We start from the raw sequence: 16,622 nt of genomic DNA, 5'->3' as shown, positions 1-16,622 counted from the left end.
TGTGCGACCCATGCCCATGGCACCACAATTCGTTGCCACATACAACAACAACACAAACCACACACACACCAAATAAAAGAGGAAAACGCAACGAAATGGGAAAAATTGGCATAATTTCCGTACCTCAACAACAAATCAACATTCAAGGTGCACAGGCAAACAAACAAACAAACAAGCACACATACACACATGATGAGCAACAGCAACAGCAACAACAAGAGCGAAAAATGCGCAACACATTAGCGCCACCTGTGTGCGCTTAGATGAACTAACAGCCAAGCTGGCTAATGTAATTTTCAGAAGCTCTGTGACGCGTTGAAAAATAAGCAAACATCGATTTCTCCCCCTTCCCCCCCCCCACCCACACACTGGGTATGTCGACGAAATGAAACGAAACTGAAACGAAAATAAATGCCAATGGCTCATTTATCATGGGCGCGCAGTTACACACACACACACACAGACCCACACACACAAATACGAATACATACATATATCTAAATGCATGCGCGTGTAGTTAAGTGGCGACCCTTTTCTTAGGACGAACTTGAAAGTTGCAGGGTCTTTGCTGTTGTGTTCTGTTGTGTTGTGTTTGTGTCTTAGAAGAAAAATGTGTGCCAACGAGCTAATGAAGAATGTGTGTAGATTGCACACAATAGTGGCTGCAAACTTTCCTAAATAGGCTGTTTGCTGTTGGGTGGCAAGCCACATAACATCGTCCAACAGCCCGCCATATCCATCCGCCTAATGATGATTTCAAATAAATTGCAAGTATTTTGGCCGCATTTTGTTTGAAATTTGCGCCAAGGTCCTCTTTGGGCATGTAAGCTGACTACTTAGAAGCATGTCTTGGTAATGGCGCGCTAAGACATATGTTTACACATTGCTCTCGTTTCACTTGTGGTTGTTGCTCTAAATAGTTGTTGTACAAATGCATTTTCCATGTTTTCCTGCCGCACCCCAAAAAGTGAAATTTACAATATTTGCTTTTCTACACAATCAAACGTAACGGCGCATCCAAACAGCACACACGACAACACACACCTACACTGCGGAAAATACTATTACTCGTATACCCATTTCTAGAGCAAGTTATCCTAAAATAAAACAACGCCAGCTAAATTTTTTTAAAGAAACTAGAAAAATGTTTCATATATTTTACAGTTCAAATATTTCTCGTTTATTAAAAATATTTCATTCATTTATCTGGCCAGCAGACTAGAATAGGAAGTATCATTATTTTAAAGTATGTCTACTAGACATCAATACCCAACTCCTTTCAATGTGATCTTATTCTTGTATTCATGTATTATGCATTCTTGTTCTATGTTCGGATAATCAAAGGTGAATTATTTAAAAGAAAAAAAAAAACAAACCGTAGATGACCCCATTTTGTTGCAACAGTTTTCTACACATGAGTGCAAAATTGGTTTGATATTTGATTTTTTCGAGTGCACACACTCGAAATCAAATCGCATTGCTATTAAATTTGGCCAACGAAGCATAACTGGCCGGCCACTTCGCTTGCTTGCCGAATTCCCAGTCAAAGGCCAAGACACGAGTCTTAGTCCTCAGTTTACAGTCCGCAGTTCACAGTCGTCAGACTCAGATTCAGACTAAGGCGCAACCTCATTCTCGTCCCCTGTTCGGTTTGCAGAGTCGTTTGGGCAGCTGTGGCCCGAAAGCAAAATCCTTTTTTGTGCTCTCTGCACCGCCCAATTGTACACATGTTTTGCATGCTAAACTCAACTTTGGCTAGTTACCGTTTTCTTTCATTTTTTTTTTTAACCAAACAAACACAACAACAAGAACTAGGCAGCAGGTTTGAGGCTGTACTGTTGTTGTTGTTTTTGTTGCTATTGCCATTCGTGCCGGAAGTTGCAAATTTTCTCAAGCAAATTTTGGCATTTTTACAAAACGTACTCGGCAATTTTATTAGACCCCCGATCCCGGCTCCACCACAGCCCCAATGCAAGTGACATGCAGTCGAAGCAAAAACTATAGCATGCTTTTTGGGGCGCACGCAAGTCGACTGCAGTCCGATAAAGTGGCTGCCTCACAAACTACTTGGACGTTTGTAGGCGCAAAGGGAGCGAGGGAGAGATGGAGACTAGTCTTCGTATTAATTTTAATTTAGACAAGCAAAGGCGCTGAAAAGTTAAAAAGTTACTGCTGCCCCAGAAAGGAAGTAAAGTAATAAAAAATATACGAAATTGTTGCACGTCCAAAAAAAAGGAATACATATATATTTTAGAAAAAAAAAAACGAAAAAAACGAAACAGAAAAATGTGGCCAAGCAAGTTGTCCGTGCTGTCTGTCCCCTTTTGTCCATTTGTCCATTTTGTGCGTGCGTCTGCTTTGACTTTGGCAAAGCAAACTAGGCACGAACATACAGACATTCACACATACTCGTCCGAGTACATATTCGAGCACACACGCATGAGAGTTTGTCTGCTTTGGAAAATTCGCAGCAGACATTTGTGGTCTTTCATTTGATTTGCTTCGCTTTGCTGCCACCGCCAACGCCAACGCCAACACCAATGCCAAGCTTTCCACAATTTTCATGAAAATTAGTTTATAAAATGCGAAAATGTTTGGAGGCACACACGCACACATACACAAAGCAACTGTAAATTGTATTTGCTCACCCACAGTCGACTTGGCAACGCTTTCATTTTAAGCCTTTTTAAGCTAACTTAAGGCTGCTTTCTGCTTGCCACTCCGACAAACGAGCTGCTCTAAATATAAAAACATAACAAGCAGAGCGTCCGTGCCCCCGCTGGCAACCACCCATCCCCTCCAGGCGGCAATCCTGCAACGCCACCGTCTACCAAGTCAGCGTGTCAGCGAGTCAGCGAGCCAGCTCGACAGTCACGCCTTCGGCTGTCTACAAATGCTCAATAATTTGTCGGTTGAAAATCAAAGCCCAAATTTGTTGATCCCTCTTGAGTGATTTGCTTGTTGAGTGAGTGACGTTTACGTCACTTCAGACCAATCGGTCGGAGGGGCGGGAGTGGCAGGTGAGCCGCTGTTGAAGGAGACAAGAGATGGGCAATTGACGTGACTGGAAGGGTAGAAATCGTAATGAGCTTCAGGTGGTCTGCTCTGGATGTGTAAGTGGCAAGCATTTCCGTCAAGATTAAAACTGAATTATAAGAGATACCGCGAATACCGAATAAGCATTGTGAGGTCCAGTTAAGTATGGGTCTTTATTTTGAAAATTATATTTTTGAACAGAAATGGGATTTGCGAAGGATTGTCATTCTTAATGCAAAAAATAATATCCAAATAAAATCATGTTATCAGACTAAGCCATCTAAGTAATCTTTACTCTCAATAAGACAATGTATTGTTAAATCTTGCATTAAAAGTACATTTTACCTGACATTTAAATAATAATAATATATGTTAATAGGCTATCGAAGACAACAAACAATAATAATAGCTAAAAAAATTTTATAAAAATTTCTTTTTTTAATATCAATATATTTTATTATTTTTCTGAATCTGAGAACTCAGCAAAGTTGTGCTCTAAAAATAAAACGAATCCTAAAATACTGAATAAAACCCAAGCTCCTCCTTGGAAGCTTAAAAATTATTGAAAAAATATAATTAATGCGCGACCCCAAATCTACTGAACTTTATTTAATTTGCGCGATTTTATTTCATCACGTGTCTCTAGCCAGTAGCAGCAGCAGCAGCAGTCAACAGTGAACAGTCAGCCAAGTGGCCCACAGACAGCCCCAGCGAAAGTTAAATTAGCCAAAAAGTTCAAAAGTCATTGACGTGGCCGTCAACGCCTGGGCGCCAACACCGTCGGCACCGTCATCGTCGCCGCCTGCCCATGTCTGCTACAAAAACAAAAATACTGGTACATAAGTATTTTACTGATTGACTTCGGCATTGGGTGTGCTAGCCAAAAAAAACAAAAATAATAATAATAATAAAACCACACACACACACACACATACAGAAAAATAACGCCAGACAGACACATAGGGCTCGACAGACATGTGAGGCGAGTCGAGCATGTGGTAAATGAATTCATTGCACTCCCAATTAAACAAAATATTTTGTGGCCATTCATAATTCATGAGCAAGGTAGTCAGCAGCTGTCGTTCGACATGTCTTGATTTCAGTTCGATTGGGGCTGCTGATGAAAGATGCGTGCAACATGAAATGCAAACATGAGTACGACTTTGTAAATAAATGTGCTTCGAGTTGCTCATAATTTAATCAAATAACAATTAATAGTGTTTATAAATACATATGAGGGAGTTGTCAGAACAAATGTCAGACCACAATTAGGCTAACAAAATATCAATATTAGATACGAAAGTAATTATGCATATTTTAAGGATGGAGGAAACCGTTCCAACATGCATTACTCATCGACCTAACTAGTTCTTGTTTTTAATTTCTAAGCCTAATAATATGTTTATTTAGGAAATAACTGGAGCACTTATGAAGCTTCAGCTCTGGATTCGTGTTCTTCTCCTTTCGAATTAAAAGAAAACTATTCTCAGGAATTGCTCGTAACATATTCTCTGTATAAAATACAAATAATTTTTGTATCAATAAAATTTTTAAATAACAAATGTATTCTAAAATCATTAAACAAGCAATGACAATTCTAAGAGAAATAAAAATAATAAATTAAAAATATATATATTAGAGTGCTTTTACCACGAATACTCATATTTAATGTTCAGAGTCCAAAATTCCATGTATCTTCTCAGAATGAAATACAATACTATTTATGCCATTATCATGTAATAATAAATATATCTTGCATAATATTTCAACATTATTTTTAACAACGTAATATCATATTCTAAAAATGGAACTTCGAGACAAGATTCAATTATTCTCATACAAAAAAGAATGCAAATTAAACCCATGTTCCTTGCCTCGATCAGTGTAGACTTTTCTATACCTGCCTTAGCTGGTTTAGCATTTAAAGAGTTGCCGATAAATTATAGATGTGACTGACTAATCCGCATACCCAATAACTAACTACAAGCTACTTATTATATGAAATCGAGTAGATTGACTGTAATTCGACTGCAGAGCTCAATATTATGGAAACATTTAAACGTTTCTCTGCGCAGATTGTGTGGCAAATGTACGAGTAGATGCTGATAATTTGGTCTTGTCACTGCTAAGCGATCAGCAGACACGTACACCAGACACATGCTCGTATAGAGGCTAAAGTCCAGCGAAGTGTGGCCAAAATGCTTTGGCAGTGTCGCTTGTCCGTCGATATGGCGACGATGGCCTCACGCGCAAGGTCAAATGAAATGTGGGCGTGTTGGCGTTGGCGTTTCGACTGTAACTGTGCACATGCAATGCCCTCTATGTGTGTGTGCGTGTGTGAGTGTCGGAATGTGTATTGTCAGGTTAATCACACGTTTTGTTGGCAATTACTGTTATGACCCCAACGCCATAGTTGTTGTTGGCGATGGCGATGGCGATGTAGATGTAGATGGCGAGGCAAAAGCAATAAACGGCCAGTGCATGTCCATATTAGAGATGGGCGAGGGCCGGCCAGAAAGGAGGGCCGGCAGTGGAGGGCAGTTGCGGTGGTGGCAGTGGTATCCTCAGCTAGCCACATTGTCTCGCACGCTTTTGTAAGCCAGGCCAAAAAGTCATAACCACTTTGCCGCTGTTTGTTGCTGTTCCTTCTGCTGTTTCTGCTGTTGAACTTGTTTTTGTTTTTGTTGTTGTTGTTGTTGTTGATTTGGTGCTCCCCATTGCTGTTCCCTACGCTACGAATATCAATGAGTCCATTATGTATGAATGTCAATGATTATGGCCGCCTGACATGACAGCCGTCGACATCGTCCCGCCGTCGTTGCATTCAATGGCGATGCCTGACAAGCGACAGTGTTTGGCGTTTTGCTACTCAACACATACACGCACACACACACACTCGCACATAAACGCATACTCGTACTTACAGAAGACACAGGACGATACCATAACACACACCCACACAGTCGCTTGACAATAACAGCATCAATTTGCCGTCACCTGTGCGGCACATTCAGCAAATGTTGAATGTTTGGCCATAAAATTTTAGCTGCACGCACGCGTATCAATGTCACTTTGGATTTCGCTATGGCTGCCACATTCTTCTGCCTCTGCTTATTGTTCTCCTACCATTTGTGCTTTATTTTGTTCTGTTCTGTTCTGTTCTGTTCTGTTCTGCTCTGTTCTGCCTCGACAAATATTTTGCTGTTCGTCTTCTTTTCGGCTACTTTTATTATGATTATTATTGTTATTTGCGGGGCGTTGCTGTTGTTGCCGTTCTTTCTGTTTTGCTTTTATTTGTGCCAGCACACGCTTTTGTTTTTGTTGTTGTTGCTATTATTTTTGTTGCCCTGGTGGCAAACCTTTTTGTTGAAGCGGGCGTCTGGCTAAGAGCTCAAAATTGTTGTGCCTGCTTTAGGGGAGGGGCGGCGGGCATTGCATTCTCAACTGCCCGCCAAATGATGCAAAGCGACAAAAGTGGCGCCAACGGTAAACAAACACACCCATGTACACAGACACACCCACACACACACACACACACTCACTCACTCGCATAGGCAGACAGACAACAGGTGCCACACATGGCGTATGCGTAATGTGGCCATCGACTAACCTAACAAGTTATCAAAATCAAATTAAGCGTAAAATGCTCACCAATAGAATTAGCGCAAGCCCTCGCTTACACACACGCACACATGTACACGCACACCCACACCCACACCCACACACATCCACGCCCATACACACACGTTGACTGGAGGCCCAAATGAGCCGTAAATAATCTGCACACATGTGATTTTGGAACATCCCCCATCCCATCCCGATAGAAAATTTATGCGCGTAGAAAAATTGCAAAAATTCTGGCCATTAAGAGCGCCAAATGGCCGCAAACAATGCCAATGGGCATAAAACAATGTAGCCCCAAAAAACACACCAGCAAAAACAACAACAAGTAAGGCAAGAGCCGCAGAAAAATCGAAGGAAGTTATTATGTCTGGCGTGGTATTTATTAGCAAACTTTTGCATTGCAAACGCATCGATGAGCGACCGAAACGAACGAATGGGCGAGGCGAGAGAGCAGAAAAGAATTATGCAAGTTTTTCCCATTGTTTGAGTGCTTTATGGCTGTGCCAACTATTAAATGGGCTTAGTGCTGCAGCAACCAACATGGGAAAAAAAATAACGTAGAACAGTAGACGAACCCGAGAAGGAAATGCAAAGGCTAGGCGAGGCAAGGCGAGGCGAGACAAGGCGAGGCAGGACGGCCCAGATGGCTGCCAATTGCAGCTGCCATTCAATAAAATTTAAACGTCAAACGCTGGCCAATTATTTGTGACCACAGGGCCAACTCCAGTCGACTCGACCCGACTCGAGTCCAGTTCAGTCCAGTCCAGCAGAACAGAAATGGTCGGCAGAACCGCCCAAGGCGTTCGCCCTCCCATTGTCTATTGCGGGTGTGTTTGTGTGTAGATGTCTGTGTCCTTTGTTTCAAATGCGCAGCAGGGGGCGGTTGCCCAACCATTGTGCAAATTAAAACTGCACTTGATTATTTGTGCTGCTAATTTTCATTGTGCCAAGATGCCAAAGACAAAAAAATGGGAAAAGGAAAAGATCAGCACATTTTTCATTACCGTTTTTATCGCAACCATTTTCAATGGGGCCACAAATTGAAAGCACAAAATGCCAATGATGATGATAATGATGATGACGATGATGAGAAGCGACCAAAAGTCGCGACAACAATAACAATGGCCACAACGACTTATGGTAACAATGAAACAAAAGCATGGCCACAAGAATAAAAGCAAAAACTAAAAATAGAGCAAAAAAGCGAGCAAGGAAGTGTTAGGCAACTGCGAAATACTCTGCACCAGTTATGGAAATATTCTTTGTCAATACTTCATATGACATACTCGGCCGATTCGGCTACAAAGTTTGTTGCAAAATAAAATAAAACTAAATAAAAATTGGAATATTCCTCTCAATATAAATGTTAAACAGTCTTAGATTTTCTTTTAATGGGAGAATTTTTTAATCAGTTCCGCAACCTAAAGCTAAGTGTATTAACTAATAATAAGTCTGTGGGCTTAACGGAAAGATTATATTTGTTTCCATAAAGAAACTGCAAACTGTTACATATATTAAAAGAAAGCGAAGATGCCTCTCTATTATCCGGATGTAGGGAATATCCAAAGACAACGCAAGACAGCAAAAACAGATTGAAATCTGTTTGAAAACAATTGAAGCGTAAAACTGCAAGGCCGGTGGCTAAGAGCAGCAGCTGTGAATAAAACTGCTCATTGGAATGGTTATGGTTGGCGGAAAGGAATGGGAGCTTCCGCTGTGAAAAATGTCGTCCAGCTAGCGCCGGACATTGGTGGCAGCACGACTATAGTTCCCATGCACTGTTGACCATGCTTAAGTGTTGGAAATTATGTTATGCTCATCGTCATTGTTTTATATGTCTATCGAGTATTATTGAGCATGCATGAGCAGAGACGTGCTGAGCCATTCTCCCGGGACCGTGTTTGAAATGAAATGAACTGCAACCATTTAATGTAAAAACGTGCAGGGCGAGCTACACCCCATAGCCACTAAACGTAAGCTAATAAAACATTCATCTAAACTCACAGGGGCATGCCAAAAAAGCGGATGTTCAATGAAATTAAAATGAAAATGGTTATCTAATATCTAAAGCGACTCTTTAAATATTGAGTTAAGTGGAAAATTGTCGGAAATAATTGCAAACTACAAGTATATTAAATAATCCAATAAAAATATATTCATTGAGTTCAGGTATACAGGCTTCACATTAAATAACAAATACGATTAATTATATTGAGAATTTCAGTCTCGTAGACCAATTATTTTTCTCTCTTACTCATCACTCAATACAAAAGTTGTTGGTACGAATCTGCAGATTAATCTTTATGGCACATAAGTTACCCAGAGGGAGTACAAGATACATGAGGTATTCTCCAAAATAAAAATCGACTTAATTCAGTAATTCCTTTTCAGAATTTTCATAACAGTTGACAGTGACTGATCAATTCCTCCAACGAGCCACACATGTTGATTGCAGCCTTCATAAGTTGCCCCTTTTAAACATGAAACACCTATGAAGGGCTAGAGTTTTTTGTTGTTGTGAACTGTGCATATAGATTTTGATTCATGGCTACCAAAGGGCTTACTTGCCCTCACACCAATTTCCATATAATTGCCAACTATAAATGCTTTTTTGAAATTCGATCAAGGGCGAATAGGCGAAAGGATTCAAATATTCAACTGGAAGCCCATTCAATACCAATGGCAGATGTGTGTTTGTATGCATGCATCGTAGTCTCGTATATATCCACATAAATGTCAAACAACACTTCTTGTCTCCTTTAAATAATGAAAACAGCATATTTTTAATAAATAGATTGAATAACGAGTTGCAGTCCTAACTTACGGCTTGAAAAAGTGTGCAAATTTGCTCTTGCATTTTCTCACTTTGCATTTTGATATAAAAGTCTGGGTCTACAACTGTTGTTGTTGTTGCTGTTGTTGTTGCTTCTGCTGCTTACAAGTATGTGGGGCCCTAAACGGCTTAAGCAATCATATTTCCATTTGCCATACTACATACAATCAAAATGCTTTTAAATGCAACACACAGACGCTAACAAAACAGGAGCGGCGGGCAGTGGCGTTTGTGCCAACAACAACAACCACAACAACAATAATACAACAACATAGTGCACATTTTTGAGTACAAGAAAGATACGTTGAAAAACAAAAATAAAAGCGAAGCAGAGCAACATGAAATTTCCATATGAAATTGAATTTTCATTTACACACACAGATATGCACGTGTACAAATATATGAATGCAGGCAGACGATATCTGTGCGATGCCTCTGTGGGGGATGAGTAAACAGGATGCGATGGCGCGGGAGGGAGGGAGCTAGAGAGGTAGGGAGAATTGTGTGAGCAAGGTGGTTAAATATTCATACTTATGCTTAAAAGCGAAAATCAATGGCCAAGGAAAAATGCGAGCCATATGCCAAGTGAGCGGGCTCGAGCGCCTCTGTCTATATCTCTGCCTGGCCAACTTAATTTGGCATTAACAGTGACCCCGTTGATGTGAGAGAGTGAGTGTGTGTGTGTGTGTGTGTGTGCGTGTGTTGTAACTGCGACTACTACTATTGCAGCATAACAAAAACAAAGTTTGCATCTAACGCTCCTGATCTTACTCGGGATCCAGCAAGGAATTTTAGAGCTAAAAATGCAAGCTGAAGCTTAAAGCGGCAACACACACACACACACACACACACACACGTACATTTGTATATTTTTTATATATGTGTGTGTATGTGTGCTTGCTACGTGCCACATTACGGGGCAGGCGAGTGAGTCAGCAACTGAGCGAGTGAGTGAATGAGTTGCCGGCCTCGGTTTTAGCCTCAGCAGCAATATATTTTTGTATATTTTCGGCAATGGCAGCAGTGCAGGCAGGCAGGCAGGCAGGCAGTAGAAACAGAAGAACAGGAGCAGTGGCAGTGGCAGTGGCCGTGGCACCAACAGTAGCAGTAGCTGTAGCTGTAGCAGTACCAGTGGCGGTAACAGACAGCAGACGGGAGGCACTAAAGTGGCAGGCAGCAGCAGCACTAAAGCAAATCATTGCTGAAATTTTTGCTTCAATTTCATTTCATTTACGTTACCCTGCATAGTAGTGAGTGCAGAGTGGAGAGTGGAGAGTGGCGGGCAGGGTATGGGAAGGCGGGGGAGGTGAATGGCTAGATGAATTTTCACAAAACGTTTGCCTGAGTTTCAATATTTGTTGCTACCGTCCACTGTTATCGATTTCTCATGCATTCAATGAGCGCCAGTTACAGTGTAAATGAAAAGTGCACAGCATTTAATGCATTTCTCTTCTTACATACTTGTAGGCATACACAAATTATATACATATGTACATATATTACAAATATAGCAGACTACCTGTTCGCTTCCCAGACCATCTACAAGTATTGTGCTCGTCTGTCCTTTTATGCACTCAAAATTAATTTATTAAGCGCCTGCAAACGGACAAAGGCTCAAACAGGTAAACAGGCAAACAACTTGACCGTGCACGCTACTCTGTTGATTTCCCACATGAGCGCTGCAGCTGCGCCACCTGGCGAGCAAACAAAACCGAAAAACCACATAGATATGGTGAAATGCTTCTTCTGTCGCCCCAAACTTCGAATACCCTGACTTTTCACACTCGAAATTATGTTTAAGTCATTGCGTTAGAAAGATGGCCAAAAACGAATTTCCATAATTAAAAATGATATTTCTTAGTTCTATTTTAGAAGTATATGATTTATTTTGCAATTATAAACTTAATACAAATGAGAAGCCAGTTAATAATAATTCAGAAGATACATTTTCATAAATCACACAACATATATAGACATGTACTTATAGCATGCATACATGTATATGTGCACACCATTATATACAAAAATGTACATATTCAATAGCTGAATTTTGAATTTTATATCATAAGCGTTATATTACTATAAAAATGCAACAGAGGAGTATTGAGATAAAATTGATATATAGAGTTTATTTGTCTTTAATTTATATTTACATAACATATTTATTTTCTCGCTGATGTCAATTGGGATTGCATATATAGATTAGATATATTTTATAGTATGAATATAAAAATGATTGATAAAGTATTGGTAAAAAAAATGTGGGTTTGATTGTTGTACATGAGCTCTACTAAAGAGATAGGTTACAACACGCATAGCCCTTCAAGTGGAATGATATATGCAACACGATTTCAATCTATAATAACCTAAGTTGTGAACAAACTTAATTGAAAGCAATTTCATTAAAATGAAAGCAGTTTCTTTCTTTATTATAAAATGTTGGCATATTTGAAATGAATTTCGAGTGAGAGACAAAACTTATCCCAGTTGAAATAAAATATACAACATTTTGAGTCGGAATAAAAAATGGGAACCGAAAAATCAGCAAGGTCCTTGCTGATTATTGGTTATTAAAACTATTCTTAATTAATATTAATAGTACATACTATAGTATAACCTTCTGAATATTTTATTATTAGGCGTGTGTTGGCACTGAAAGATCACTTCTCAGATATTCGAAAAACTAAATTGAATACCCTTCTTTGATGAGTTAAAGGCATCAACCCAATGGTACCTTTCGTTAGGGTATTAATAAATATAAAAAAAAGCAGATAAAGTGGGGGCAGAGACAGAGCCAGAGACAGAGGCAGCGACGTTGAAGCTGACGCTGCTTCATTGGACGCTTACGGCTGATTTATCGTCCATAAAATTTATGTTTAGTTTAATCTAAAGGCACACAAACAAAGCGCACTAAGCACTGCAACGTGCGCCAGCAGATAGTCCTCCAAAGTGCCGAGAGTCCTTATCAAACAAAAGTAGAAGAAGACGATGCAGACGAAGACGAAGACGAAGACGGAAAAGGTAACGCGTCTTCTTGCACGGCCCAAAGTTTACTTAACAGTGCCCGTGTCCGTACCCGTACCCGAGCCCCTAGCAGTGGCAGTGGCAGTCCCTGTGGCAGTGGCAGTAGCAGAAGCTGTAGCAAAGGTAAAAGCAGCAGTTGCAGTGGCAGTGCAACGGCGACCATTCCAGACCAACTCCAGACGCGTCTTCAATGCTGTTGCCTGTTTTATTTCTTGATCTGCCTGCCCGCAAGCAACGTCCGAGAGGAGACGGCAGAAGGGACGCAAACGCAACTATTGCAAAATTTCAACGTGAATTTATTGCATGAAATTTTTTTTGCATTTTTGTTGCATTTTTTTCGTTTTATTTTTATGTTTTTTTTATTGTATGCTGGTGCTACTACTGCTCGCTGAAATTGTGCGGCCGTTGGCCAACGCGAGCCGTCTTTAAAAGCAGTCAAGTCAGCCGGATCCGTTTCGTTGCATACTTTGAGGCGCCTGGCCAACGCGTTCGGTAAATGGCGTTTTGAATAAATGTTTAGTAGTTGCAATTTTTCTGCTTTGCCAAGTTTAAGAGCGAAACACAGAGACAGACATGCGGGCAGAACGGCAGACAGGCAGGCAGGCAGGCAGGCAGACAGAGAGTGGTAGTGGGAGAGACAAGTGAGTTTTTTAATGCGTTTCAAAAGTTGAAATTACAGGTTGCAAGAGTTGAAGTAGTAGTTGCAGTTTCCACATTTTTTAATGTTGCACTTGAAGTAGTTCGTGGAACTAATAATTTTATGCGTATAACTGGCAATCATATGTCAAACTATCAAAATGTTTACGCGCTGCATAATAAAAGGACTAAACTTTGTAGTCAGCATCAACAGGACTGCTAACTATTTATACATCTCGGATTATCCGTCCGTCGACTTGCGACATAAACATACAAAAATACATATAAATAAATTACTTTTGCTTGCGTAGCCTATTTGTTATATTTATTATGTTTTATATAAATACACTGCGAACAAAATATTTTGAAAGCGTCTCATCATACTAGCATTCCACAGCTTTTCAATGGAATATTTAAACGATGAAGGTGTGTGTGAAGCTTAAAAATCTATCGAAATTATATATTTCTTACAAATATGAGTTTAAATTAAGTATAGCTTAGTTTGAAATTGCTTAACTATTCTAAATCAATGATAATCAATTCTAAAATAATCCACTATATTTAGTTTCTGCAGTTGAAAGTTAACATTAAGGATGGTTTGGAAAATACTTGTACTTTTGAATCTGTTTCTGTTTGTAAGTGTACATTTGTTTTCTGTATTACAATAAGAAAATACTTATCCTTATAAATATTGTTCAGTTCTTTCCCTCAATTATTTAGCATACTTCCATTTTTAAAATAAACAAGCCACATTTTTGCATTTTCTGAATAGCAACTTGTTTGTGAGTCCTTGGAATTAACTGACCTGAACCCCTGTTTGTATATCAATGTTTTTTAAAAATATATACAAGTATTTCTGCCACTGTATAATTCGTTACTGTTCTCTTTCTTCGGTGTACACTTAGATACAATCGCAACTGCATTGTTGCAGGTCTTAGGCAGCACAGAAGCTGCAACTTTATTTTTGTGCAATTACTTTTTATTTGGGCAAGAAACTAAAAAGGCGCGTAAAGTAGCCTCGATTAATGTGCAAAGTTTTTGGTAATTTTTTCCGTTTCTTTTTTTTGTTTTTGTTTGTTTTGCTTTTGTAGCAGTTTTCCTTCTGTAGCTGCTTGTCGCGAGCTTTTTATTTATTTATTTTTTTGTATATGTGTATGTTGTTGCAAGTGGAAATGGAAGTGGAAGTGCATCTGAAGAGTCCAAGTGCAAGTGCAAGTGCAAGTGGAACTGCTCTAATTAATGTGAAATTTATGGACTTGAAGATTGTGGCAGACAACAATTTAGTGTGCAGCGGACCATGCGCGCAGATGCAGTGCACAGATAAGCACAATGTATGCACACACACACACACACACACACACACACACACACACACACACAGAGCGAGAGAGAGAGAGATAGACATACACCTGCAGGTGCACAAACTTATCAATGCGCTCAACTTGTTTGACACAACACAAAGGACTTGACATGAAGGCGCTGTTGTTCTTGTTCTTGTTTTTGTTGCTGTTCCTGTCAACACACAAGTTATGCAAGCGCGTGTCACGCTCTTGCATTTGCATATGACCGCGCCGTTGACATCGTTTGCCCCAACCTACCAAAACTCTCAACCTACTCGACACTGACCCCAAAAAGCAACCTCCAGCCCCAAGCTAGCAGCCTTCAGCCTTCAGTCTTCAACCAGCAGCCAGCAGCCATCAGCCACCATTCCGCAAACATTTTGTATGTGTAATTTCAATTTAGGACTCCATCAATGCGCAGTTAAGACGCCGCGGGCACTAAATCAAAGTCAACACCTCCCAAGCACGCGCTTTCCTTTCTTCTCCTTCTTGTACTTTCTGTTTTCATTTTCATTTTTTCCCCATTTTTTTCTGTTTTTTTGCTTTTAATTTCAACAAATTTTCGCCACTTGACGCCTGCAAAACACCCCACCCCCCTTACAGAGCTACAGCCCTACAGCCCCGTACGCTACTTACCTTGCATTCTCGCTAAGAGCAACAGAAATGTGCAACAAAGCGCCTGCAGCAGCTCCATATTTCATCAGCTTGAGTTATGCAACTTGCTTCTGGATAATGTCAGTGCAGCAGCAGGAGCAGCAGCGGCAGCTTCAGCAGGTGGAGGCCGTTGGAGAGTGACGAGGTGGGGCACGGGCGCGTCGAGTTCTAACAGCTATGCAGCCGTGACGCTGCCACACATTGTGCCGCGTCACTTGCCGCGCTCAGTGGAGCAAAATTTAAAAGGCGCCTGGCATTTTGCGCTGACGTGCCACGTGGCGTATGCGTAATTGCGTTCGAGCTGCAATAAAAGAACAGAGCAGAATTGTGAAAGACAGTGAAGGTAAGGCGGAGAATTAGAAGGAGAGAGTATGTATATATTTATATACTTGTGTGTGTGCGTGTGTGGGAGAAAAACATAGAGCACAAACTTAAATTAATTAAAACTATTAGTTTATATTAGAAATGTGCACGCTGGCCAGAACATGAACAGGCGACTTCGACTTTCAACGCGCCCTGGGCTTGGCATAAATAGAAAAATTACGTCAGAGTCGAGCGTCAGGGCAGTCAGTTTTGTGGCGTGGAAGGGGAATGCACTTTGCCGTGCAACGCTACAAATGCTATTAACAGTAGTATTACGAGGGCACGGCGCTAGCCGAGAGTCCGACACACTCACACATGGGCATAACAATGGCCCAGACAGCCAGCGAGTGCCTGACCTTCTGCCTGCTAGTAGCACCAACAACACAGCAACAACAACTACAACATCTTGACTGTAATCGTAGCACAGTAGCAACGTCAACTTGAAAGTTTATGGCAACAAACGTCAGCCATAAACATTTTTATAGCGCTGCAAGAAGCACGCGGCATGGCCGCCAGCCAAATGATGCGTGGTATGAGCGCGCATGGGATGATGAAGAGAGGTGGTGAGGAGGTGCTGAGGAGGTGGTGTCCACTGATGTCTGGTGGTGTGGGGAGGAGGAAATTATAGAATGCGCGAGCAGAGAAGCACAAGAAAAGGCATAAACCACAAGGAAAATGAATTGTGTTTTCACTTTTTGTAATTAGCTTGCACTAAAGCGGCAGCGCTTGGTAAAGTCGTCAAGCAGTTGCTGCCGTGGGCGAACGGCGAGCAATTGTGTATCGGGGACAGCAGGCAGGAGGGTGAAGCAGGCGAGGAACTAGCCCTGCACTTTTGCATGAATGCTTTTGCTAAAGTTTCAAAAGTATTTCCAATTTTTTGCAGACCAAAGACATTCACCAAAGCCCCAAGCAGTTCAGAAATTGTAAAACAAAAAAATGATAGTGAGGGAACCGGTTTTAATTACTTACCTTTTCATGTAACTAACTATGGACTTGGGGAAAACAGTTCATACACAATAGCATGTCGGACTTTATACTATTAATCAATACTTATTATAAGTACTACTACAGGAGCTGTAATTAAAAGTCTAGCCATCCGCTTGCACTTTATT

The 16,622-nt window shown here is 40.6% G+C and overlaps 1 protein-coding gene across 1 annotated transcript in view; it reads right to left on the bottom strand.

The window, feature by feature from the left end:
* LOC115627911 (carbonic anhydrase-related protein 10) overlaps positions 1–15,241 on the bottom strand; it is a 53,247-nt gene extending 38,006 nt beyond the window's left edge. Inside the window, exon 1 of the mRNA XM_030523806.1 lies at positions 15,130–15,241. Coding sequence (XP_030379666.1) covers positions 15,130–15,187 — 58 coding nt within the window. The 5' untranslated portion in view covers positions 15,188–15,241. The remainder of the gene's footprint in view (positions 1–15,129) is intronic.
* Between the last annotated feature and the right edge of the window lie 1,381 nt (positions 15,242–16,622).

Source organism: Scaptodrosophila lebanonensis, unplaced genomic scaffold (genome assembly GCF_003285725.1).
Source record: "Scaptodrosophila lebanonensis strain 11010-0011.00,11010-0021.00 unplaced genomic scaffold, SlebRS2 tig00000098-arrow-pilon, whole genome shotgun sequence".
NCBI classification, from domain to species: Eukaryota; Metazoa; Arthropoda; class Insecta; order Diptera; family Drosophilidae; genus Scaptodrosophila; species Scaptodrosophila lebanonensis.
The sequence above is the reverse complement of the archived record's forward strand: the minus strand, read 5'-3'. Positions and strand labels throughout refer to the sequence as shown.